The sequence below is a fragment of the Patagioenas fasciata genome, chromosome 21 (genome assembly GCF_037038585.1).
Source record: "Patagioenas fasciata isolate bPatFas1 chromosome 21, bPatFas1.hap1, whole genome shotgun sequence".
Classification (NCBI taxonomy): Eukaryota; Metazoa; Chordata; class Aves; order Columbiformes; family Columbidae; genus Patagioenas; species Patagioenas fasciata.
Genome location: NC_092540.1, coordinates 432,880 through 457,913, shown reverse-complemented (window position 1 = coordinate 457,913; position 25,034 = coordinate 432,880). Strand labels below are relative to the sequence as shown.

At 58.5% G+C, this 25,034-nt stretch overlaps 2 protein-coding genes across 5 annotated transcripts; one reads left to right on the top strand and one right to left on the bottom strand.

The window, feature by feature from the left end:
* The first annotated feature begins 404 nt into the window (after nucleotides 1-404).
* BLTP3A (bridge-like lipid transfer protein family member 3A) lies at nucleotides 405-23,411 on the top strand. Of its 4 annotated transcripts, none has more exons than XM_065854338.2 (21): nucleotides 405-498; nucleotides 7,272-7,434; nucleotides 8,510-8,548; nucleotides 9,011-9,102; nucleotides 9,306-9,495; nucleotides 9,889-10,029; nucleotides 10,561-10,731; nucleotides 11,761-11,938; nucleotides 12,431-12,517; nucleotides 12,813-12,977; nucleotides 13,445-13,587; nucleotides 14,309-14,450; nucleotides 15,001-15,194; nucleotides 15,464-17,013; nucleotides 17,209-17,402; nucleotides 17,861-18,012; nucleotides 18,116-18,263; nucleotides 18,809-19,080; nucleotides 19,853-19,961; nucleotides 20,504-20,595; nucleotides 21,085-23,411. In XM_065854338.2, the coding sequence occupies exons 1-21, from the start codon at nucleotides 455-457 to the stop codon at nucleotides 21,208-21,210; spliced, it is 4,392 nt and encodes a 1,463-aa protein (XP_065710410.1). In that variant the 5' UTR covers nucleotides 405-454; the 3' UTR covers nucleotides 21,211-23,411. The 4 variants fall into 4 exon arrangements, with proteins under 4 accessions (XP_065710410.1, XP_071674013.1, XP_071674014.1 ...); XM_071817912.1 differs by having other exon boundaries at nucleotides 21,013-23,411; XM_071817913.1 differs by lacking the exon at nucleotides 19,853-19,961 and having other exon boundaries at nucleotides 21,013-23,411.
* A 143-nt stretch (nucleotides 23,412-23,554) lies between these two features.
* On the bottom strand, nucleotides 23,555-25,002 carry TAF11 (TATA-box binding protein associated factor 11). Its single transcript, XM_065854560.2, has 5 exons — nucleotides 24,810-25,002; nucleotides 24,603-24,742; nucleotides 24,303-24,390; nucleotides 24,080-24,176; nucleotides 23,555-23,934 (listed from the first exon to the last, which is right to left on the bottom strand). Exons 1-5 carry the CDS (start codon nucleotides 24,978-24,980, stop codon nucleotides 23,804-23,806), a joined length of 627 nt encoding a protein of 208 aa, XP_065710632.1. The 5' UTR covers nucleotides 24,981-25,002; the 3' UTR covers nucleotides 23,555-23,803.
* Nucleotides 25,003-25,034: the final 32 nt, after the last annotated feature.

Below are 25,034 nucleotides of genomic sequence, written 5' to 3'. Positions count from 1 at the left end.
AGTGCTGATCAGCGCAGGGCTTTGATGAAGTTGTACGTGGAAGCCAAGTAGCACACGATCTACTTGGAACTTATGTTTTCTCTTCCAAGCAGCCTCACTGGTTACATTGTTTTATATCTAACATTTTTTAATGAAAAAAAACACTTTAAAACTTATTTTTGGGTGACCTGGGAGTGCTTTATACAAAACTGCAGCGTGACCCCCAGCTGCGGTGCGCCTTGTGCCTTCCCACCTGCGGCTCCAAGCCTGCGGCTGATTACCAACCAACCTGGGGAGGGGGGTCCCCCGGTGGAGTGCGGCCGCCAGGGGGCGCTGGGGGCGGCGATGGGCCCGGCGATGGGGGCGGTGCTGGGGGCGGTGATGGGCCCGGCGGCCGCCAGGGGGCGCTGCGGGCGGGGCGGGGCGGGGGCGGCCATGGGCCCGGCGGCCGCGGCGCTGAGCGGTCCCCCGCGGCATGGCCGGGATCATCAAGAAGCAGATCCTGAAGCACCTTTCCCGGTGAGAGACGCTGCCCGCGGGGCTGCTCAGGGCCGGGGGGACCGGGGCCGTCACCCACTGCCTCAGGCCCGAGGGGCCGCCGTGGGGCTGCAGGGCCCGGGAGGGGTCTGGGGGCCGGGGGTGTCCGGGGGTGTCCGGGGGCCCGGCGGGAGCGGGTCCGTCTCGCCGTACGCGGGCCCAGGCGCCCCCTCCCCGGGCCGCGTCCCGGGAGCTCAGGCCCCTCAGCCCCGGCCGGTGCCCCCGGTGCGGGCGTTCCCGGCGGGCCCGGCTCCTGCCGCGCTGCCCCCGGGGGGAAGCGGCCGCTGTGCGCCCCTGGGGCCGCTGTGCCCGGGCGGGCTCGGGCCGCAGCTCCTGCCGGGCGGGCAGCGGGTGGGCCGGAGCTCGGGAGCGGGCGGGAGGTCGCGCTGCCCGGACGGCTGCGCGGCCGCTCGGTTGTCACTTTCGCTGAGGTTTTGTCGTTCCCGATGGAGTTCGCTGCGGGCTCCGGAGGGCGTGCTCGGCAGGCCCGTGACCGGGTGCCGGGGATGCGCTGGAGCTGCGCGCTCGGCCTCGCTGGGCTCCGGGGCCTGTTCCCCTGCGGAGAGCGGAGCGGCAGAGCCCGCGTCCGTGCGTTATCTCCCGGCCGCAGGCGCATCCTCCCCGCCTTGCTAAACGCTTCTCAGAAACGCGCTTTGAACGCCGTTTAGTGTTGCATAAAAACGATGATGTTCTTCCATTTCGGTTTTGTTTCCTCTGAACACCGCGGCTTCGCACTCCCTCTGGGTCTTTCTTTCAGCTGCGCTCGTTTGCCTGGAAGAATTTTGCTACTGAATCATTAATGTGCCTTTATTTTCTGATTTCAATTTGCATGTGAAATCGTTCTTTGTTCCTCTTGTTATGTCTTCACGTGAAGTCATTTCTGCATGGGGTGTGTTTTTGTTCCTTTTCTATCTGGAAACTTGCAAGCAACAGTCACAAGAGACGCGAGATGGGGAAACGTGGCCGAGTTCAGCTGAGTTCGGAGGGAGAGAATCGCGTGGCCAGCGCCGGCAGTGGCCACTGGTGCCGTCTGTAAAGCCGGCGGAGCCGAGCTGCAGATGTGTTTTACAAGGCTCAGCCTGTGTTGTGCTTCGGAAGCTTAAATTCCCGGACCTTGTCTGCCCCGCACCAGCACGCGCTCCCGGGCTGGCAGGGACGCTGCAGCCGGTGTCACCGCGGCTCGGTGGCGCTGGGCGCCGGGGCCGGGGTGGCAGCAGCGGGATCTGTCAGCCCGGCGGGACCCGTCCCGCCCCTCGGAGCAGGCGGGCAGGGAGGCCGGGCGGCGGTGCCGCGGCCGGGCCGGGGTTCGGGCTGCCGTGCGGAGCCCTCGGGACGGGCAAGGCGCAGCTCGTGGTGTCCGACGCGCATCGTCTGCCCACCATGGCGGCCTGGGGAGTCTGTAAGCCAGAGAGCCCTTTTGTCCCCACCTCGGGGCTTAGATTTTTTGGCTAAATGCTGCAATCTGGAAATCGCTGTAAGGAATTACGGTCTGAGTTCTCCGGCCTGTTTAGTTCTCGCTTGTCCTGAAGCGTTTTGCAGCAGTGCTGCGTCCTCGAGCGCTGAGAGGCAGCTGTGGCTTTTTTTACTGTTTAAAATGTTAATATTGAGGAATTCTTGATGGAAAGATGGAACCCCAGGCTATTGAGGAGTAAAGTAATAAACAGCTACGGCTTCATTGTTCAAGACGGGCAGGGAAGGAGAGCGTGTGCACAACAGGACGTGACATTTTCCTTTCACAGAGCGTAATCTCTAAAATCAGGGCTGCTGCGCTGCAGCGTACCAGAGCGACCCAGTCCGGATTTACGGAGCGCGTGTTGGCTGCTGGATGCAGGGTGTTTGCAGCCCCTTCCACTCGGCTCGGTGCTGTTTCTGGAGTGCTGAGCAGACTCCGGTTGCAGCACAAATGAGCGGCACTTGCGCTCGGGAGGGAGCCGGGCGGGCGGTTCCTCCGGGGCCGCGGGTGCTGCCCACGCTGCCCGAGCCGGGCGGTCGGGAACGGCGCCGTTCAATGGCTCTGCTCCCCTTGCCTCGCTTCTCCCCGGCTGCTCCAGCTCCGGCCTCCTCTGCAGCTTCTCTGTTGCGTCTGAATGATGTAATAACCTGTCATTGTCTGCAGGTTGAAACACAAGTGCTGATTGATCGCAGGGTGAATAATTTCTTGAAGTCTGGGAAGCGGGGCTTCTGACTCGTGCATTTATTTACGTTTCTTCCTGGTTCTCTTTCGTGTGTTGTGCTTGGAGTGAGGTTCGGTGCTGGGAAATTCCCTGGCAGCCGCCGCGGGTTGGATTCCAGGTTTCGGAGCACGGGGCAGTTGGCATTTAAACGCTGCTGGGCTCCCGGCGAGGAGCTGGAAATAGTAAAGCAGTTCCTCAGCCAGGTGGAGTTCAGCCCCTGCCAAAACCCCGGCCTCTCCTTTCGGGTTCTTTATGGTTTGCTTTACGGGCCTCCCGGTACCAAAGCAGTCGATGGTGGGTGCACCTGGTCTGGAGCCTTTGCAGCTTTCCAGTGCCCAGAGTGCTCGAGAGTCTCCTGTGCTTGGGACGGGGAGGTGAAGAAGCGGATTCTGTGTTTTGTGTAACAGTCCAGACTCGTTCCTGAGCTCTTTAGAAATGTTGATTTTCCTTTGTGAGTCGAACTTGGAATTTCAAGGTCTTATTACCTTAGCTTGGCATTGAAGTAGATGAGTTGGAGCCTAGAGAGCTGATAACTCGTTTGTTTTGAGCATGACGATGTTTTGCGGTACTTGCGAGGCCGAGTTTGCAGCTGAAGGCTGGTAGAGGGGAAGCTGACGTCCGGACGGGCCCGCGGGCGCCGGGGAGCCTGGCGGGGTGCGCGGAGCCAGCCCGGCCCCGGGGAGCGCACAGAGTTACGGTGGAACTGGAGCCGGGCGAGGTCACCGGGTCATTGCGCCGGGACTGTCCCCGGGGAAGGCACCGTTGCCGTGTGGGGCGCAGGGTGCTGTGCGCTGGGCTGGAGTGGTGGAGATGGGTGATCTTTGTTAATGTGATGTGATGCTTTCCATCTTTACACAGCCGGTGGGTCTGGGATCGATGAGATTCCCTTTAGTTCTCGGTGGCCACCCCTGGGCTGGAGTGGTGCGGCTGGTCAGCGCTGGGCCCCCTCCAGTCCCGTCTCAACGGGTCCCACCTTGTGCCGGTTCGCTGTTCGTCTCCTCGTGCAGCTCTGGCTGCGCGCTCAGCGCCGGGTGCGCTCGCCGGGGCTGCTGTTCCGCAGCACCCAACAGCTCGGCTGGAGCGGCTTTTCTTCCTGAAAGGGCTTTTACTTCTTCTTCCTGTGCCTTGGAAGGGTGTCGTGGTTTTTCCCCTTTTACTGAAGTTTTGACCACTTGCCCAGTTTTATTTCCTCTGAACTTATTTTTGGTTCATTCTCAGACACAACCCTACTGCTAAAGCTTCTGCCTCTGTCTCCCTTGAAAGTTTTCTTGTGTTTGGAAGTCACTGACTTCTCTTTCCAGTCATGGACCTTTTCCCAAGTAAACGTGCCCTTTGGCTCCTGAGAAAAGGAGATGCAATGTGAGGAGAGATGTTGTATCTCAGAGGGTTTTGTATTGTGGAAGGTGGAGATCCTGTTAAATGACCTGTCCAGAACCTGCCCACACCAGGCTCTGGGAAGATTTTGGGTGAGGAGCAGATCTGCATTGGCCAGAAAACGGGGAGTTTCTAAGTCTAATTTCTGTCCTGCCATAGTGCCTTAGATTATGTGTTTGTGTTCCAAGTTAAACCAGAAAATCTCCATGTTGTCCTTTGCTGCTCCCCTCATGGACTCAAGAGCCTCGTCTGCAGCCGCCGGTACCACTTGTCTGCTCCCGACAGCGCCAACGCGCCGCCCTGCCCGCCCTGCCTCCTCTTCCTCCCCTGCCTCCTCTTCCTCCCCTGCCTCCTCTTCCTCCCCTGCCTCCTCTTCCTCCCCTGCCTCCTCTTCCTCCCCTGCCTCCTCTTCCTCCCCTGCCTCCTCTTCCTCCCCTGCCTCCTCTTCCTCCTCTTCCTCCCCTGCCTCCTCTTCCTCCCGTTCCCATTGCACGTGTGTCTGGGCTCTGTCCGGCCGTGCGTTGCAGCCCGTATGGTACTGGCTTCTGCCAATGGATGCTGCTTGTCATTAAGTAAAATCAAGGTCACTGGTGCACCGCTAATTAGTTCTCATGACTCTGCAGTGATGATTCCATAAAGGGGTTTCTGGTTCGACTTTTGTCAAGGTAATCCCGGCAAGCTCAAAAGGAATGCTGGGCTTTGAGTTTACCGGCTTAGTGCTGCGTGACTTCTGTTCCAGCTGAAAAAAGAAGTGCAGATATCCCACGCTGTCGGTTTCCCAAACAGCTACCGTTTCCATTGAGCGTTCCCAAGCCAGCAATCCATGGTGTGGCTGTCGATGGTGTGAATGGAGCGAGCCTGCCAGCAAAACCCCTGAACCGCTCTCCCTGCGTTTTCCACGCCTGGCAGTGACCAGCGTGCTCCTTTCAGGAAGTAATGAGGAGCCCTCGAGTTCACAGGCACCCCGCGTCTGTTTTCCTCCTGTAATCCACGTCTCCCACATGTTGCATGTACCCACGTGCCTTAAATGGGAAGATTGCTCTGTTTGAAGAGCTCGGATTGCAGGAGGAGAGACCGGGAGCAGGGGATTGGTGATGGGCACAGCTTCAGGGAGCCTGGGTGTGCACTTTAACGGAGAAAGTTGTTTCTGGTTTAGTTTTGTTCAGAAAACTTGCAGCTCCCGTCGTCCCCTCGTGGGTGGGCTCTGTGACCTCTCCTTCGGGGCTGGAACGGCACGTTGTGGTGCATCTGGAACGCCCCGTGGGCAGGAGCAGCACCCGCGGTGTCGTTCGTACCAGGTCAGCGGGATCTCTGCAGCCTTTCCCTGGCGATGGCTACGAACAGCTGTTGGGTTTTGGCTGGCTCGTGTTTCACACCACTCTTTCCACCAGTGTCCTGTTTCACAGCCGATGCCCTTTTGCTGTGTTACTGGGTTTTTGATACACGTACGCGCCAGGTAAAGCAATTCCCGGCTTTAGACGTGTCCTCCTGTCTTTTTTCCGCGTTAGCAGCTGAAAGCGGCTTCCCCGGCTAAGCGCACTGAGCCCGGGATGAGGGCCTGAGCCGGGTCTGATCCTGCTCCGCGAGCGTGAGAAAGCGGCTGCGCGCAGCCCGTGCCGCCGTAAGCCGATCGGGGCCGGCGGTGCCAGGCGCTTTGTGTCACCTACCCGGCCGCTTGGCTGTGGTTTATTCTTAGCATCCAGTCCCCAGTGGCCAAGATGACAACGGCTTTCAGCAGAGCCGCTTCGCTGACGTGAGACGAGGGTGCTGGGGCGTTGCCTCTGGGTGTACTTGGTCTCGTGTTCAGCAGTGCCTGTGTGTGTTCACGGTGAGGCTGAGCGCAGCGCTCAGACCCAGCCGGTCCGCGCTCCCCCAGCGGCCGCGCTGCTCTTCCCCTGCGCGGAGCCCGAGCAGCGCTGGGCTGGGCCCCTCCCCGGGGTGTGGAACACAGGCCCCTGCTTCAAGGGAGCAGCCAGTTCCAAGTGAATGTGTATGGACCTGCTCTTTAATCAGCTGTCGGCGCGTACCCTGGGCCGGCCGGGGGTGACAGCGTGGCACCGCGATCGCCTGGTCGGGCTGCCGAGGCGGCCGGGAGCAGCGCGTGAGCGGCTTGTGCCACCCTCCTCTTCAGGACTTTGTGCGTCGGAGGCGCGGGGCTGGCGTCAGCGGCTCTTTGCCGTTCGTCAGACTCGCTCTTCACGGCGCGTTCATTGTGGAGAGGCGCTTTCCCTGCAGGACGGCCCGCGCCGGCTGACCCGCGGCTGCCGGTGCCTGGCCGGGCCTGTCCCGCAGCTCCCGCGGTGCCGCAGCAGCCGCCGTCCCGCAGCGTCGCTCTGGTCCCTCCTGCCCTCTGCGCAGCGGCACCGCTCAGAGCGGCCTCTGTGCCCGTCGCAGGAGGAGCCTGCGCTGCCGGTGCAGGGAAAGAGGGAGAATGGCGGCGTGTGACTGACTGTGAGACTGATCCTGCCTGCGCTGACAATAGGCGCTTTCTTTCCCTTCCGCTTTCTGGGCAGAATCAGGGTTATGTGGAGGAGTGTGGAGTCAGCCCTGGCTCCGGCGGTGGGTGAGTCACTTAGGAAGGCTGCAGCCTGGAATCCCGTGCCCACGGAGCGTGCTGGCGCAGCACCTCGCTGCCGTGTGCCACCTCGCTGCCCTGTGCCACCTCGCTGCCGTGTGCCACCTCGCTGCCGTGTGCCACCTCGCTCCCGTGTGCCACCCCGGTGCGCAGGGTGGCGGAGGAGCCGTCCCCGCGAGCTGCTGCTGACTCGCACAGCCTCCCATCCCCTGCCCTCTGAGCTGGTTCTGCTTCCTCAGGGATCGCGGTGCTCCTGATGAAGCCTGAGGCTCCCAGGTTTGCTCCGGAATACGTTGCTCTTGAGCAGCCCTGCTGGAAGAGTTTCGTCCATTGAGTTCAAACCTCAGCCGCGTGAAGGCTCTGAAGATTGGGTGGGGGAACCGCAGTCAGAGCAGCTGGGGCTGCACAGGAGAGGCCTTGAATGTGATCTAAAACAGAAAACAAACAAGTCCTTCAAATGCCAAAGTGTGAAGACCTTTTCTGGAGTGACTAACACGCCCTGGGTTTAAAAATGTCAGAAAGAGTTTAATAAAAACAGCAACCAGATTCTTAAACTGGCCTCTAAAGGCTCCTCTGTTCTCAGCGGCTTTGCTGGGCCTTGGCTTTAGAGTCTCCTCTTTCTTCTCTTGTAGGTTTACCAAGAATCTGTCTCCAGACAAAATCAACCTGAGCACGCTCAAGGGGCAGGGGCAGCTGACCAACCTGGAGCTGGACGAGGAGGTGCTGCAGAATGTCCTGGAGCTGCCCACCTGGCTCGCCATCACCCGCGTCTACTGCAACAAGGCGTCTATCCGGGTGAGCGGAGCAGCTGTGCCCGCGTCCCCCGGCGCGGCGGCTCCTTCCCTCGGCAGCGGCTTTGTCACCCGGGAGTTTCTGGTGGAGAACGCGGTGCGATTCAGTCCACACGTCTCGGGCGCTGCGCTCGAGCTGTGGGTGGGCGCAGCAGCCTCGCCAGCGGCCGCCTTAGCCCAGCGCCCTGCCCTGCTGCGGCCGGCAGACCGAGGGTGCTGGGAGCGCAGGAACGGTGCGCGGTGCGCGGGGGCCTTGCTGAGCCAGCACTGAGGTCTGTAGTTAATTGCCCCTGATGGATTTCCAGGAATTTGCCCAGGGGCTCTCTGGCCCCGCTCCTTTAACACGGAGCGTGCTGCGGCAGAGTCCCCCAGCTTCGCTGCGGCTGCTGCTGTCAGACCTGCAGGTACTTGCAGCGGCGCTTTCGCACACCGGGCTCCTCTTACAAATTCTTCCCCTTTGTGCTTTGAGAGCAAAGAATTGGGTTTTTTCCAGTTTCTATGAAATGCCAGGTTGTTTAATCTCAGTTGGTACTGGCCGTGGTTGCATTACATGAATCCAAGAGTTTTTGGTATATGGAAGAGACTTGCTATAAAAGAAATATGATTCTGCTCCGCCAAGGGATAATAAAAATGTGCCCGTCTTGCTCATCTGATCCGCTCTGTTTTTAGAGTCAGATCTGCTCAATTTAGTAACAACATTTGTTCTCCCTCCTACAAGAACTGCAGAGTAAGTGTTGCTGTGAGAAAATAAAACGGATCTTTTTGGTTTGTGCGCGGTCTTCGAAAGAGTTACTGGAGTTCCAGTGGGAGCAGCAACAAGAATGTTCTCCATAAAGAATAGGAAAAATCAGAATGGGAGCTACGCGGTGTCTGTTCCTTGTGATGCGAGGGGAGATCTAAGCCGGGTTTGTAGGTGTTGGCTGGAATGTCTCCGCACTTGTCTGTGTGAGCCTGTTTGACCTGGCTATGGCACCGTAGTCGTTTCTCAGAGAAGAACTTTGAGCTCGAATGGTTCCTTGCAATTTCTCGAACTTTCCGGTGCAAAGGTAACTCTCCTAACCTCAACTTCGCTTTTTCAGATCCAGTGGACGAAGCTGAAGACGCACCCGATCTGCCTGGTAACCTTTCCTCTCTTGCTCGTTCCTTTTCTTCCTCACCCTTTCGGTTTCTCCTACTGGAGAGCTGTTCTGCGAGGGGAAGCTGTGAAGTGCATGCTCAGTTTTCGTTTGTCCCGAATGCTGGCCGCACGGGGAAGGGAGCTCTGACAATTGCCCTGTTCGGCGCGGTGACCTCCCAGGAGACCCACGTCTCGCTGCAGGATGGCGCTGGGCTGAGCTCTCAGCCAGGCCCAGGGCAACCTCGTGCCTGGTTTTTGTTGCTTGTTTTCCCCCGCTTCTGGGGATTCCGATTACCCAACGATCCTGGCACTGATGCCGTGAGAGCCTTAGCACGTGAGGCTCTGGGAGAGGCGGGAGCCTCCGGAGCTGTTGATCCCTGCCCTGGAGTCTCCGAGCTAAGGCTGGCAGGCTGAGCTTGAGCCTGGGTCTTGTATTCGTCGCTCCCATGTTCTGTCTTCACAGTACCTGGATAAAGTGGAGGTGGAGATGCGAACGTGCGAAGAGCCTCGGCCACCCAACGGACAGTCTCCCATTGCTCTTGCCGCCGGGCAGAGGTCAGAGCCCCAGCCCCGGGTCCTTTTCTGGCGCGCTCCTGGGGTGTGGGTGGCCGTTGTTCCCGGTTACTCGCCGGCCTCTCTGCCCTTGGGTTTCGGTGGCTCTGGTATTGCTTGTGAACCCTGGAGCCTCTCTGTGTGCTCACCTCTACCAGGCCTTTTGTTGTAACAGGTGATGACCTTGAGGGACCTTCTCTTTGCAGTGAATACGGCTTTGCTGAGAAGGTCGTGGAGGGGATGTTTATTGTCGTCAACTCCATCACCATCAAGATTCACTCCAAGGCCTTTCATGCTTCTTTTGAGCTCTGGCAGCTCCAAGGCTACAGCGTCAACCCGAACTGGCAGCAGAGCGATTTGCGGCTCACGCGCATCACGGACCCGCAGCGCGGAGAGGTGTGGAGCCGGTCTGCGCGCCCGGGGGCCTCGGGGCGGTCAGGCTGGCGTCTCAGTGCTCGCACAGTGGCGGGGGGTTCGGTCAGCGTGCCTGCTGAGTGCTGGGACAGGGAGGCTGAGAGCGGCCTTGTGTTCAGAGCCTTCTCTGAGCTCCTCCAGCCTGAGAGCAGAACTGGAGCAGCTCTGAACGCCTTTGTGGTTTCTCTGGTTCTAAACTCAGTGCGAGAGATGTTACCTGGGGCATGACTTCATTTTCCTACTGGGATCACAGAAGAAAAGTACAGTGAATGATTTCCTCTGGCCTTGTTTCATTCCTCACCATCTAAGTGCTTAGCGCAATCCTTGAAGTTGTTGGAAACGTCAGCATCTTCCTGTTTCTCCTCTTCTGGGCAGGTTTTGACGTTCAAAGAGCTCACCTGGCAGACACTGCGGATAGAAGCAGATGCCACTGACAACGGCGACCAGGACCCTGTCACCACCCCTCTGAGGCTCATTACCAACCAGGGGAGGATCCAGATCTCCCTCAAGAGGAGGGTGAGCGTGGCCTCCGCTGGTCGCAGGGGCAGCCCCGCTGCCTGTGCCGTGAGGACGCGAAGTTCCGCCCGCGTTGCTCAGCAGCCGCTCTTTCCCGTCACAAATGTTGCGACCAAGCCGCTGTGTCGCTCTGTGTTTTCTGGGGGAAGCAGCTGTGTTCTTACGAACGTCAAGGCAGCTGATTTCCCGGGCAGGAGAACATGTGTGCAGTCAGCCTTTAAACTGGTTCAAACATCTCAAAGACAGCTGTTATCTTGTTACTGGCAGACTTAAGCCAGCCTTATTTTTAGCTGTCAATGGAAATGCGATGAAGAATACATAAAAACCTTAAGATAAACCTTTTGTTGGTTTGTTTTAAAGGCGTGAGCGGTCTGCCTCCTGAGGGGAGGGGCCTTTCGCTGCTGCCTCCCGGAGGAGTCCTGTGGACACGCACCAGCCGCGTTAGCTTTTCTCTTGGCTGAGTTTCAGAGCAGCATCTCTTGTTTCTGCGACAGCTTCTGTGTGTTTTGAAGCATGTCTGTGCACTTTCAGACCAAAGACTGCAATGTGATGGCGTCCAAGCTGATGTTTCTCCTGGACGACCTGCTCTGGGTGCTGACGGACTCTCAGCTGAAGGCGATGATGAAATACGCAGAGTCGCTGAGCGAAGCCATGGAGAAGTCTGCCCAGCAGAGGAAGAGCTTGGCTCCGGAGTCCGTGCAGGTGGGTGAGCTGTGGTTTGGATGCTGCTCTGCCAGGAGAAAGGGAAAGACGAGGTGAGAGACAGTTCCTCTGCGTGGCGTCTGGCCCTTGCTCACGGAGCGTGTCCCTGACGGGCGCTGGTGTCGGCCCAGCACCGCGTGGGCTGTGGCTCTGGGTGCGGAGCTGGCGTTGCTGCCCACGGGCATCGGGGATGTTCGTGTGTGGGCTTGGGCCAGGTTTGGCTGGTGGCCGGGACCGGTGGCGTTCGGCTGCGTGGGCTCGGGGCTGGCACGTGGAAAGCTGCAGACAGCCCGAGGAGGATGTGATTTGGTAATAAGCAGTAAATATGTCCTAGAAATAGTGTTTTCTGCCTCCGAATGAGAGTCGGTGTAGGCCTGGGGGACGGGGCTGGTGTAAGGATTTATGACATGAAACCAGAGTGAGTTGTGGCACTCAAGGGAAAACAGTGGCGTCTAATTGCACTCTTGTTGTTTGGTTTGGTTTTCTTCCTGATGCTCTGGAGAGCTCTTGATTTTTGCGACTGTTGTTTGGTTTGCACGTAGCCTGGCAGCGTATGGGAACCTTGGACCAGCTGCTCCTGTCGGTAGCGCTGAACTTCCTTTGTTGTAAAAGTGTTGTGCTGAGCAATCGGTTGACACGTCACAGACCGAACGCGTAGGGCAGAGGACAAAGATGATTTCGGAGGCAGGACGAGGGAAGGGGAATATCGCTGTTTGGGAAAGCTCTGGGCAAGGAGGGCTTTGCACATGACGGGGGGATCGGGGACACTTAGCCCTTCTTGTCCCGGAGTCTTAAGGCGTATCTCAAGAGAAGTGAGCGGTAGTGTGATGTAGAGGAGGCAGAACCACAAAGAGATTTGCTCACGAGAACACTGGAAAGGGTCCGGATTTCTGGACTCCCAATTCAATTTCAATTTCTCGCAGTCTGGAAGGTTGCGTGAGTTGTTTTAATTGCATTATAAGCGCGCTCTCTCCCTTTTCTGTTTGTTTTACTTTGTGTTGGTTCTCACTGAGCCGCTCTCCCCAACAGATCACGCCGCCCGCCCCGAGCACCCAGCAGTCCTGGTCTCAGCCGTTCGGAGTCAGCGCGAGCGCAAGCAGCATCGGTCAATACTTCGATAAGCACGACATGAGAGAGTCCTCGTACCACCTCCTCATCTCCCGGCTGGACCTGCACGTCTGCGACGACAGCCACGCTCGGGACTCAGGTAACGGGAGCAGCACCGGGACGAACGGTAGTGCGGTCATCAATCTTCCGTCTTGAAGGAGGACTTTCCCCCTGAGGACTGGCCTCACCCATCCCGTGATGTTCTAGAACTGATCTGTGTGTCGCTGTCTCCGAGCTGCTGTTACCAACGCCTTAGCTGGGTTTTGTTGTCTTTATTTCACTGGCCCTACCAGCAGGTGTTGGAAACACAAGCGCTGGTTCTTGTAGTGGGAAGTGTCATTGATGGGGGCCTGGGGAGCAATGGGATCTGTGGTTTGGTATTTGGGATTCTGGGTCTGGTTCTTATGATGTCGATTGTTGGCCTGTGACAGTCGGTTGTCCTTTTCCTTGCCTAGGACAGGATCTTGGTACAGATTTCTAAAAGGTGGTGCTGGCCGCAATGGCGATCAGTCAGTAATTTTGCTCTGAGCTCTCCCGAGGCCGGGCTGGGATTTGCAGAGCTGACGTGTTTGCCGCGCTCTGCTTTCCGCAGGAGCTCTGAAGCACGGGATGCTGGGCGGCGCCATGCAGCTGACCTTCAGGAGGATGGCGTTCGACTACTACCCTTTCCACCGGGCAGGTGGGGAGCAGCCTCCCGGCTCCGGGAGGGGATGACGATTTGAACAACAGTGGTGCCGTATCGGGGAAAAGTGACCTCGGCGTTCTTCCCAACACCCGGATTCGGGACACGTGCTGGCGGTTGTGCGAAAGCCTGCACACGTTTCACAAGCACATAATACGCCGCATATTGCGTGTTCTGGATCTGGTGTCAATAAAGAGGAGTGCTGTACAGATTTGCATATGCTGGGGGCACAGGAGGGTTGTGTGTGTCCGGGAGTCCCAGTTTTAAAGCCAGGGTGTTTGCTTTCCTGCAGGAGATGCCTGCAAGCACTGGGTGAGGTACAGCGAAGCAATGGAAACACGGGGCCAGTGGGCAAAGAAGTTGGTCAGCGAATTTCAAGCCAAGATTGAGAAGCTTTATGAAGAAATGGACCCTGCATTCGCCAGGACTCCACTTTCCCCGTTCAAAAGGAAACCAGGTAATGGGACCAGATCGGGCTCCCAGTAGAGCAGGAGATGGTGACGGTTCTGCACGGTCTCCAGCTGCCTCTCCCCAGCTCAGCAGGCTGATTGGTTGCTGCAGGAATCCCCAGCGCACCAAGGAGGAAAGCGGCTATCGCTGCAAGAACACTGCAGCAGGATTGGGCCACGGCAGTGGTCACTTTTCTGGCTTATTTATTGAGTTTATCCATCAGTGAGCATATAAAGAAAAGATTAAATACTTAAAGCTGGCTGGAGAGCGTGTTCTCCTGCTAGAGCAGACTCATCTTCCACAGTGTTCCTCCTTCAAAAGTCCTCAGTTGTTTTTCTTGCCTGGTATGCCCATCTGTTTCTAATTCTGGGGCTGTTAACTCGGCTCTGCGAGCACATACGTGGTGGTGTCGGTGAAGTTTGCTGCAACGGAGATGAGTAAAACCCTGCTGGTTCTGCTTTGCCATCCCCACAGATGCTTCCTCGAGTCCTCATAGCAGTCCCTTGGAGAGGGGCCGGGAACCTCCCACGAGTTTGCCACGGCTCCGGCGCCCCCCCTGGCACCGGCTCCGGTCCAGCTGCGTGGTCGTTCGAGTGGATGACCTGGATGTTCACCAGGTCAGGATCTCAGCAGCGTCTGGAGGTGTCCGTGTCGTTTAAAAACAACGATGACTTGATATGATGTAAATAAATCATGCAAATCCCATGTCATCCGAGACAACCAAAACTGCCCGGAGAACCCAAATGCTGTTATTATGCTGCATGTAAAACTTTTAACCCAAGCATGCCCTGCTGATAGTTTTCACGTTCAGAGGAAACTGCGTGCACAGCCACAGAGTTTTCTGCGCTCTGTTCACATCCAACCTCGCATCGAGCATTAGGCAGGCCCAGGGTAAAGGATTTCATGCATCTGAGAAGTCGTGAGGCTATGGATTTGTGAGAGAGGAGGAATAAGTCTCCCCTCGTGCTTTCTGACCCGGGACAGGGAGCATCACCGGGCTGGGCCAGGCCATGTGCTCTGTAACCATTGAGGAGCGTAACCGGTACCAGGTAGTGCCACGGCCTTACCAGCGTGCGTTAATCTGGAAGGAAGCTCTAATGAATTTCAGTTCTGTTCGTTCATGTCACCCAGTTCTGATCATCATGGCGCTTACTGGCAGTGACAGGAGACAAAGAACCAGATTCCCCCAGAGCAGAAGAGCAGGCAATGGGAGCAGGCAGCAGAAGGTTTTGTTTTGATGTGAAAGCGGAATATGTGTGATGTGAAAATGAGGAGACTGCAGGGCTACTGGGACGCTGCGTTTTGCCAGATCTGAATTCTGCACAACTGTGTTTTCAGGTCTCTACAGCTGGTCAGCAAAGCAAGAAACCCTCCCCCTTGCTTTCCTGTAGCAGAAAATTCCTCAAGTTTCCGGATCAGGTCTCTGCCATCCACATCGAATTCACAGAGTATTACTTCCCAGACAATCAGGACTTTCCAGGTAATGCACCAAGGTTAGCGCCTTCTTTCATAAGTTTCTTACATGATTGATCAACTCTTCATTCTCCAGGTGTGTTAACCGTGTTACATGTTCTCCAGGTGTCCGTTTCTGGTTTATTTTCTGATGCTTGCCTTTCTATTTATTTTTTTTTGCCTATGGGAAGGCGGGATGGAGTTTGCCCAGTGCAGAACCTGGAGCCAAAGTTGTGCTTGCAAAGCACCGTATCCAGGAGCGTGTTGAAGGGCTTGTTGTGTCAGCCCCGCTCGGGGGCTCTGTCCCGCTGACGGGCGCTGCCGCGGGGCTGCCGGGCGCTCGGGGTGCGCTGCCGCGGGGCTGCCGGGCGCTCGGGGCGCGCTGCCGCGGGGCTGCCGGGCGCTCGGGGCGCGCTGCCGCGGCTGTGGCCTGGGACCTGGCGCAGCTCGTTTCTCTTGCACCGCGGCTGCTGCTGAGCCAGGGACCTCTGTGCCAGCAGCCGGTGAAGCCCTCCACGCTGGTTTTGTCAGTGCCTTTTCTGATATCATTAACCTGTCTCGATGCTGTTTCATTCCAGTTCCCTGCCCAAACCTGTATGCACAGCTGAACGGCCTGATGCTTACCCTGGACACAGCGAGCGTGCTCTGGATAAATCTCTTCTGTCTGGATCTTTATCGCAGCTTGGAGCAGTTCAAAGCCATCTACAAGCTGGAGGACTCAGGCAAGCGTGATGAGCATGTTGATGTTCGACTGGATGGCTTTCGGCTGAAGGTACCGTTTGTTCCCTTCCTTTCCCAGTCTCTAGTGTTCTGTCCCTCCCTGTCGTGGAAGGAACACGAGACCAGGATGTAGCTGGAGTCCAGAATGAGAGAACAAAACCTCTGCCTTTCTCTAACTTTCTTCTGTCTGCCACTTGTGTTGGTTTTAGTTGGATCTATGGGCAGTGAACCAGCTTGACCTTCCACGTGAATGGCCAGGAAAAGCCTCTGTTAATGTTCCTTCTCGCCGCTTTACTGGTAACGTCTTTCTCCTCCGTGTAGCTTAGCATCCCCGTGGAGAAGAAAGTCGCCGACCATCCAGATCGGCCACAGATCCTCTGCGTCTGCGCGTCGGAGGTGACCGCCACCAACACCCGCCACGCTCCCTTCTGCGCCTGCCAGGACCTCCAGGGCCTCTTCCGTCGTTTTGCCGGTTCAGAATTCTTCCACTCCAGCTACACCAAGTTCCCGAGGTCTCAGGACAACTTCAGCCTCCTCCACACCCTCTTCTTGCGCCACGCGTATGAGGTGGACGACAGGCCTCGGGAGCAGCCGGGCTCTCCCCAGCTCCTACACAAAACCGCTGCCTCTGAAGATCTGTGGTCTGTGAACTTCACTGAGCTTTCCCTGGACTTTGAGGGGGCTGAAAGCTCAAAGGGCAGAGCACTGAGCTTTGTTGACCCATTTCCTCTTTCAGTCTGGGCCTGCCTTCCCAAGAGGTGGGGGCAAGCGCAGATAGCTAAACGACAGGAACTGCTTGCCTCCAAGTTGAAAATGAAGCCTTCTGCCAGCTTCAGCCATCGCTCCAAGCATGAGAGCCTTTCCGGAGAACCAGGGGTTTGTCAAAGGTCAAAGACTGACCAGGATCTGAAGAACATCTCCAAGGTCCCAGACACAATGGATGTCTTGGGAGAATCTGACTGTAAAATTAATGATGGAGTAGATGATAAAGAGCTGGAAGCCTCTGCTGACATCCACGTGCTTGTGTCCTCCTCTGTTCACGTCAAAGTTCGGCTCAACCACTACCAGTACTTGGTGCTGCTCAGGATGAGGGAAGTTCTGCAGACGCTGCAGGAGCAGTTGGCCCAGGATACCCAGGAGGTGACCGGGTGTCCTGTGGACCCCGTGTCCGCGTGTGTAGGAGCGATGTTCCACAGTGCCGAAGTGGCCCTGCTCATGAACCCTGCGCCAGGCGCCATCTTGGAACCCAGATCCCTTGACTCGGACACAACGAGCCTGATCGAGTCGGAGCTCTCGCCTTCAGACAGCAAGGAGGGGCTGGCGGCCGAAGAGAAGGAGCTGAGGTCAGAGAGCAGTTTGGAGAGGGGGGCGCGCAGTGCCTCGGAGCTCCCGGAGGACAGGGGGGCTGAAAATGCGGGTACCGGTGTGACCAGTGCCCCGCTGGAGGGACTCCCGAGGTCCGCGAGCGACGGAGCTCTGAGCACCGCTCCACGGAGCCAGAGCGTAGAGGAGAAAGGTTTGGTCGAGGAGGCACACGAAGCTGTGGAAGCCCTGGTTGCAGAGGGACCAGCGGAGCCCAGCAGCCACCCCCAGAGCCCTCCCGCCCTCCCTCCCAGCCCAGCCTCGGGCACGCAGCCCTCGGGGAGAGGGAACGTCGCTCTCAGTGCTCCAGCAGAGCTCATCCCTTTGAAGAACATCGAGGTGGAGCTGTCTAGTGCGCTGCATATCACCAAGGATGCCACGAAGGAGGCTCTGCACGTGACCATGGACCTCACCAAAGAGGCCATGTCTATCACAAAGGACGCTCTGAGCCTGAGCCGGGAGAAGATGACCTCCACCGTGCAGAAGATGCTCTCTCTGCCCCCCACCAGGTGAGTGGCCGCCCTCCTGGGCCCCCACGCAGCAGCAGCGAGGCTGCGGGAAGGGGGAGACGTGGGCCGACTGCTCCTGCGTCTTGGGCTTGCTCTAGGAACACTGAAGTCTGACTCGCAAGTGTTCAGAGTGCAGCCTGATGTCTGTATAACGCGGAGGCGGAGCTCTTTGCCTTTATCACTGGTTTTTGGCAGGGACTCTGTGCCCAAAGCGGAGGAGGGCGCGGTGACTCCGGGCGGGGGGAGCAGCCGGCTGCGTTTCTTCTCCGTGCAGAGGACGGCGTCCCAGCACTCCTTCGACACCACGTCTGTGGACGGGAGTGGCCCCGAGGACGGGCTGTCTGTGGACAGCGATGGCAGCGACGGCTTCGTGATGCTCACAGACTCTGGTAACGAGTGCTTGGCTTTATCTTTGTGCTTGTTTCCCACCAGTGAACAGTTTTCTGCCACGGGCAACCGAGTCACGCTGTGTTCGTATAGAACTCGGCTGTGCCGCTCCCGTTTGAAGTCAGGAGTCGTTCACCCGCGGTGGCTCTTTCTGCTCCCGGAGGTGCCGTTTCCAGGAGAGGAGGGCGACCCCTGCGCGCCACCGCGTGCTCCAGGGCTGCGGGTGTGTGCGGGGGGTGGTACCGAGCGCTGAGGAAGGGTCAGGAAGGGCTGGCTGGAGGGAGGGCACCCTGAGCACTTCAGTGGCGGCCTTTCACTCCAGCGCTTTGCTTAAATTCGTCTGAGGAGCTGGAGGGAGTTCCTTGGGGATGGTGCAGGTGGACAGGCCGTGATACTGAGGTCAGGGCTTCTTAAAACCAGAAGAAGAACCAGAATCGAGTTGTTGTTACTTCCATTTCAGAGCCCAGCCTGGACCCTCTTCCCTCAGGGCACCTTCCTCAGGTCCGCAGCGACACGGGCAGCAGGACGAGCCTGGCGGCGGAGGACGAGGGTGGCGCGTCTCCCAAAATGAACAGCTCCACGTCGCAGAGCGAAGACCCCAGCGCCCCACTGGTCAGGGTTCTGTTCCTTCGCACTGCGAGGTTGTCTTGAAGTGAATCTGGAGCCATGTCGTGGTGGTTGTTTTAAGAAGCGATCTTGTTGCTCGCTGTTTCAGGTGTCTGTCCTCGTGCTGAAGATGAGTGAGGTGAACTGTGGAATAGAGGCACGAGGTGATGATTTATCTGTTGCTTTACAAGTCATGAACGTGGTTCCAGAGCAGCTGAGCAACGTGGGGATGTGGCAGTATCTGCGTGGCTATCTGGGTAAGATGCTGGCTCCTGCGGTCTTCTATAACTGACTGTCATGCTGGCCGCGCTCAGGGCATGTTCCCCTTTCACTGGTTCTTCAGTTACTGTTCGGTGTATTTAGGATCGAGTATGATCTGTGTGTGACCGCATGTCAATGCTAACATTTTTCTGTCAGTGGTTCAAATACAACCACCAGAAAGCCCAGCAGCAGCCCCAAAGCTGCAGTGATGGCCACGGTCCTGGTCCTGCCCTGCGGTCCTGGTCCTGCCCCTGTCCCACGCTCCTGCCGCGGGGACGAGGGGACGCCGGGCTGGGGAGCTTGTGCTCAACTCTGTGCAAGCCACACAAAGGCCGGTTTTAAAGGGTGGAGACGGTGAGAGGGACGCGTCCAGGGGCTCAGACGGCCGGGTTCTGGTGTTAGTTCCTGTGATGTGGGCTCTTAGCTGTTTGAAATTTGGATTAATTCCATTCTGCGTCTCTACAGCATCTTTTCAAGACTCCTGTTGTGATTTTGTGTGTTGGTGCTGGTGCCATGTTCTGTGTGAGGTCTTTCTCCGCAGCTCTGGGGGGTGCGGGTCTGGAGGCGCCGCCGGTCCCCGGGGCGGGTCAGGCCCCGCCGGCCCTGTGCCTGCGGCTCAGCGCGGGACCCGGCGCTGCCGCGCACTCGCCCCTGGCCGCCCAGAACGGCTTCCTCCGCGTGCTGGTGCACAGCTACACGGCAGAGCTCTCCATGTCCTTCCTGACCAACCTGGGCCCCTTTCTGGAGGACGAAATAATCCCAGAGGTGATCCCCATGGAGATAGAAGTTGTGGATGCCAAAATCACGTTGAAGGTGAGTGCGCGGGGAGGCGCCGGTTCCCCGGGGCGGCAGCCTGGGCAGCGCTCGCTCGCAAAGGATGCCGTGGGGCTGCTCGGGGCCTCTGCAGGGGTCCTGTTTTCCCAATACTGTTTTATTTTGCTTCTAAAAACTGCCCTAGGGATGAACAAGTAACACAATGGAATTGTTGAGAGATTGGATTGTGGGGAAATGGGAGCCCGACATTCAGATTCTCTCCCCTCCTTTGTTTTCGACCTGTTTTACAGGCTCAAGGGAGGGAATTAAATATTGCTTCCTCCAAGTGCTTGTGCGAAATGGGAAATATTTGACCTTTTCTGTAAGCGTTCAGGGAATTACCAATGAAAAACATTGTGTAAGAGCTGGTTGGTATTTAGGAGGGGGGCACTGACAGAAGTTCTTGATTAAACCCTTTTGAAAGCAACGCTTTGGCTCCAGGACAAGTAGGAACCAGCACTGCTGCACAGCAGCACGAGACTCTCCAGACTAGGGGATATTGGCTTTTTGTGGCTCAGGGGTATTGGCGAGGGGTTTGAATCAGGAGTTCGTAGGACAACTGTGAGAGCAGCCTCCAGCGCCACGGTTGTGGGCAGGACGGAACCCCTGATCTGTGGGAGTGATTTCTGCACAGACGAAGACTCGCACGCAGCCTGGTTTAATAAAGCCAGGCTTTTCCTGGGGTGGGTGACCCTGGTGAGCTGTGGCGGTGCTGCCGCTGGGGCGAGGGGAATCCTCCGCAGAGCTGGTAACCTCCGCTCGGGTTCTCCAGGACGACAGCCCGCGGGTGTACCCCACCTCCCCCGGCCCCGTTCCCATCACCGTGGCACTGGATCACGCCATTGTGGAGCGCAGGGATGACGGAGTTTTCTACATAACAGGTCAGCAACAACGGGGAAACTTCTTCTGCTGTCCCGCGGCTCTGCCCGGGCGGTGCGGGGGCTGCGGGCTGCGCTGTGCCCGGCGCTGGGGCGCTGGAACCCACCAGTGGGGCAGCTCTGGCCCCTGAGCAGCCCCTGGTCCTGCTCTCTGCCGTCACTTCCACCACAATGGGCAAGCGGCCGGGGCGCGGTGCAGCTCCCCTGGGCTCTGCGCGCTCGGCTCTGGACTCAGCCGCTCCTGCCGCTCTCATTCCTGATGCTCCTGGTGTTCTGTTTGGACAGGCGGTTTGATACCGCAGGCGAACAGGTCCATACCTAAACCAGCGAACTGGCGGCCTGAATCCCTGCCTGCTGCGCCCTTGAGCTCACACGGTCAGGACAGATTAACGCTTCTTCCCTCGCTTTAGTTTCTCCATTTTAAAATGGGAATGAGATCTTATTTTGGTTTGGTTTGGTTTGAAAAAAAGATGAAGTTGCTCTTATTGTCCCAAGAACGCTGTTGTATAAATGTCCACCCTGAATGTTTCCTGTGCCGCTTGCAGCTCCGCGCGGGGCGGGCTCAGCGCGGCGGCACGAGCCCGCGGCAGCACCGCGGCAGCAGGAGGAGCCGGAGCCGGGAGCGCGGGGGCTGCAGGTGAGTCAGTCACCGCCGGACGATGCAGCCTTTGTCGGTGCCTGTCGGTGGGCGTGGTGCGGTGAGGCAGCAGCAGCCTGCAGCTCCTTTCGCGGGCGTTCTCGGGAGTTCTGAGAAGTGAGGATCAGCCCAGCATCAGCTCTCTGTCCCTTCCTGAAATCTGTTGCTGGGTTAAAACCCTGCCCACCGCAAGTCTGGCTCCCGTTCCTAGAGAAGGGAGGTCTGGAGAGAGCAGAGGTCAGGGAGCCAGCCCGGCAGCCCGAGCCGCTGCTCGGGACGGGCACGAGAGGCCGCGGGCACCGGGTGGCGAGGATTCCTGCAGCTCAACCTGGGCCACGTTGGCAGCGAGCTTCGTGCAGTTGTTACGTCGTGTAACTCATCTGAAAAGCTCCTGCTTTGGTTTTCCTCTTGGAGCAGATGGCGTGGGAGCTCTGCGGGGCTGCTGACCTCTGGCAACTCCTGGGTTGGTTCCCCCTCTGTCTCTTGCAGTTAAAGGATGTGCCAGAGTTGCAAAGGGAGCTTCAGACCATGAAAATAGCCCTTGCAGAAGCCAACATGGACAAGACTCGCCTTCTGCAGGAGATTAGGAAATACAATCCCCTGTTCCAGCTCTGACGGTGAAGGCGCAGCCGCAGCTCAGGACAGCCCAGCACCAGCACTGCGGCGGCCAGCTGGATCCTATCGCTGCTAACGGGCCAGCGTCCTGCAGGCCCGTCCCCTCGGAGAAGGAAACCAGCTGCGATCACAATGAACTCCAGAGAGGGAGAGGGCGGCAGGGCTGGCGGGGCAGCGCGGAGCGGTCTGTTCACAGCGCCGCGCTCGGCTGCAGACCCGGCTCAGTTGTCTCTGTGCCCGCGGGCGGTGCCAACAGCTGCTTCCAGCCCTCACCTTCCCCTGTACCACCTGGAGATGGTTTGTGCTGCTTTCAGCCGTCCTCCTTGTGAAGGAAGCTGCCTAAGTCACAGAACGAGATGACCTGGGTGTTCTCTTTGGGATGCACGCTGTCCCACACCATTGCACACCGGTTTCACCAGTGGAGGGGGAGAGCCGTGCTGGCCGTGCAGGACGGAGCTGTCTGTGTTCTGCAGTCACCTGGTTTTGTTTTTATTAGCACCGAGTTCCTTGACCGGGGACGTTTATGTGAGGTCAGGAGGCGCTGTCACCGTGAACTGCTCGCGGTGGGCTGGAGGTGGAACAGGAGCCGCGGGGTGAGCGTGGTTTGTGTTCTCACCTCTTCGGGAGCTGCTTCCCCGGGGAGGAAGAACTCTGTGCTCAGTGACTGCCGTGATTTCTGAAGAAACAGCCTCTGCGAGTGCGGGGGGCAGAAAGAAAGCCCTAGCAAAACACGAAGTAAACACTAATTCTGAAAAGTAAAAAAGGAAATGTCATTGATGAACTGCAAGAATCAAATCCAGAGGCAGTGAAGGCAACGGGTACGTGGCTTCTGCGGGTCTGGGCGATATGGGGGAGCAGAACCGGCCGTGTCCTGCGGCAGGAGGTGTGAGGTTCGGGGCAGACGCCCGTTCCCCCCGTTACACACAGCAGAGGTCGCTGGGCCTCATTGTGTTTCAAACTTTGATTTGGATTTTTCCAGCTGCATTTTGTGTTTGTGTCAATGCACCATTTCTGACACACGAGCTGTTTAGTGCTTGTAAACGTGCAGTGATTGCCACCCCAGGTGAGAGGAAAGTGCCTGCACAGCTGGGCCAGCTCTGGCGTTCGCTGTCACCCGGCCCGGCGCTGTCCCCACTCCAGGGGACAGGGTCACTGCTCCCCAGAGCCCCTTCTGTCACCCGTCAGGACGGGGGGGGGTGCGCTGGGCAATGGACGGGGAGGAGCCCGCGGGGCCTCTTCTCCAGAGGAAAATGCACTTTACATTTTTCAAATGTCTGCGGGCGTTTCCTTCCCCAGTCCTGCCTCGTGCACACAGCTCGGCAGCGAGAGCAGGGCCTGAAGCGCCGGGGACCTTCTGTGGTCACACAGGCTCTTGCTGTGAGAAAGGAGGCGATGGCACCTGCAAACCTGGACCAGCTGTGACACAAACCTCCCCCCAGCTCCATGTGACACCAGCACTGCCTGTCCCGTCACAGCGGCTGTGCCACCATAGAGCCCGCACCAGCACACCCGGGCTCTGTTCCGTCCCCCTGCTCCTGTTCTCGCTCCCTCTGCCTGCGTGCAGCAGGAAATGCGAGAACTCTTGTCGTGGGGGAGCGCAGTGGTGTTCTAACCTTTTATTCACCAATTGCTTGAAAGTGGGAGGTTTCTTTCTTCTTCACTTTCACGTTTTCATGACGTTTTGTTGGAGTAGGCGTCCAGCTTCGTCCCCAGCCGGTGCGGGCAGGAGGTGCAGAGCGCTGTCCCTGGGGAGCTGTCCCCTGGCCATGTCCTTACCCCCCGTGCAGCCTGAGCAGGGCCGGGGCCAGGCTGCTCACAGCAAATGTGCTGCAGCAACTCAAATGCTTTTGTTCAATTAAGGCACTTCTGCTGTGCCAAGTACCAGTACAAAGTTCTGTAAAACAAAATTCCCCAGGGCAGGAGGGGGAGGATGAAAACTCCCGCGTCTGCACCGATGAAGATGAGCAAAGTTTACCCGGAAGGGCTGGTTCTCAGCTTACTCCTCTGGGTTACCCGGCACCCAGCAGAGTCTCAGCACGTTCCGCACCTGAGCGGTGGCTCCGGGGATCGCTGCGTGCACGGGTGGGCAACGTGCAAGGCTGACTGTGGGTTTCGGCAGCACTGGGACTCCGCAGTGCATTTCCACTCACATGTTTATTGGTTCTATGAACCACGGAAAGAAATTAAACCTGTTAACCTCCTGACGGGCTCCTGCGGTTTATTTCCCTCGTTCCCGCCGACTCACCTTCCCCCTTGTCCTGTTTTTGGTACGGCAGGGCGGCGCTGTGCTGCCCCGCTCCGATCACACAAAGGCCATTACACAAAGAGTATTGTCTAGCAAGAGTGACAATCCAATAACGAGTTTAATGTACAAAAAGGGCAGTTCTGTACACAGAGACACTGCACCTGTGCCAGCAGAAGGTGGGAGCCCAGTGGGTCGTACAGCAAGAAGCTCCAACAGCAGAGCCGTCCCTGCGGTCACAGAAGGGACAAAGCTCCAGACGGAGCCTCAGTCCCACAGCTCCGGAGCCGGGCGCTCGAGGCTGCGGTGAACCTGCATCGAACCTGCGTCCTCTCGCTGCTCCTGGGCCGCTCAGTGGAAGATGATCTTTTTGTATTTGGAATTGGGGATCTGTCCCCGGGACTTGAGCCGCCTGACGGCCTCTCGCATGTGCTTGGGCTGCAGAGGGGGCAGCTCCCCCCACTTCTCACACACGTCCAGCGCTGAACAACAAAAACCAAAGAGGTCGCGTGAGTTCGGGGGCACGGCCCAGCCGGGAGCCACGAGGGGTCCAGGCTTGTTCCACGTCCTGCTCTGCTCTCATGAATTTAGCCCATAGTCTGAATTTTTAACACATTTGCCACTCACCCTCCTCCACCACCTCCCCCACGAAGACCTTGGAAATGCCGGACATGGCGATAACCACGTTCTGCGAGACGGAGGTGCCGGTGATGGACTGGATCAGCTGCACAGGACACACAGCGACAGGGAAACGTTTCAACTCGTGTTTAGCGGTTTGAGCCTGCCAGGCTTAGTAAGGCTCAGCCTGAGCTCGGGCTCCTTCCGGAGCAAAGCGTCATCGCACCCGTACCCGTTTAATGGCAGCCTTGGGGAAGGCGGAGCGGCGATACATCTCATAGCGGTTCAGCTGCTCTTCGGAAAAGGACGAGACCAGGATTCTGGAGGGGGGAGAATCGTGGTTTACACAAAAACGAAAAGCCCGAGGCTCCCGGGCCGCCCAGCAGAGCCGCGCTGCCCCGGCCCCGCGGGACGGGCTGGGAGGGGACGGGGCTGCCGGCTGTGACGGCCCGGGAAGGACCCGCGGACGCCGTTACCCCGACAAACCCGTTAACGCCCGGCCAGGGACCCCGGGGCACGGCGCGGCACTCACTGCATCTTCTGGATCTCGTCCTCGTCCACCTTCTGCTTCTTCTCCTTCCGCTCCTTCAGCTCCAGCTTCACCTTCTTGGCCGCGCACGGCTGCAGCGCGGGCTCCTCCCCGTCCGCCGCCTCCGCCTCGGCGCCGCGGCCCTGCGGACAGCGCAGCGCTCGGACCCGCGGCCCGGCCCCGCTCCCCCGCGGCCCGGCCCGGCCTCACCTCCCCGTCCGCAGCCTCCGCCTTGACCTCGCCGCCCCCGCCGGCCTCTCCCGCCTCCCCCTCGCCGGGCTCCCCCGCGGCCGCCGCCTCCTCCGCTCCGTCCCCCGCGGGCGGCGCCTCCTGCTCGGCGGCCCCGAGCTCGTCCCGCGCCGCCTCGCCAGGAGCCGCCATGGCGCCGGCAGCGACGGCGCTTTCTGATGACGTCGTACGGCTGCCGCGAAGGGC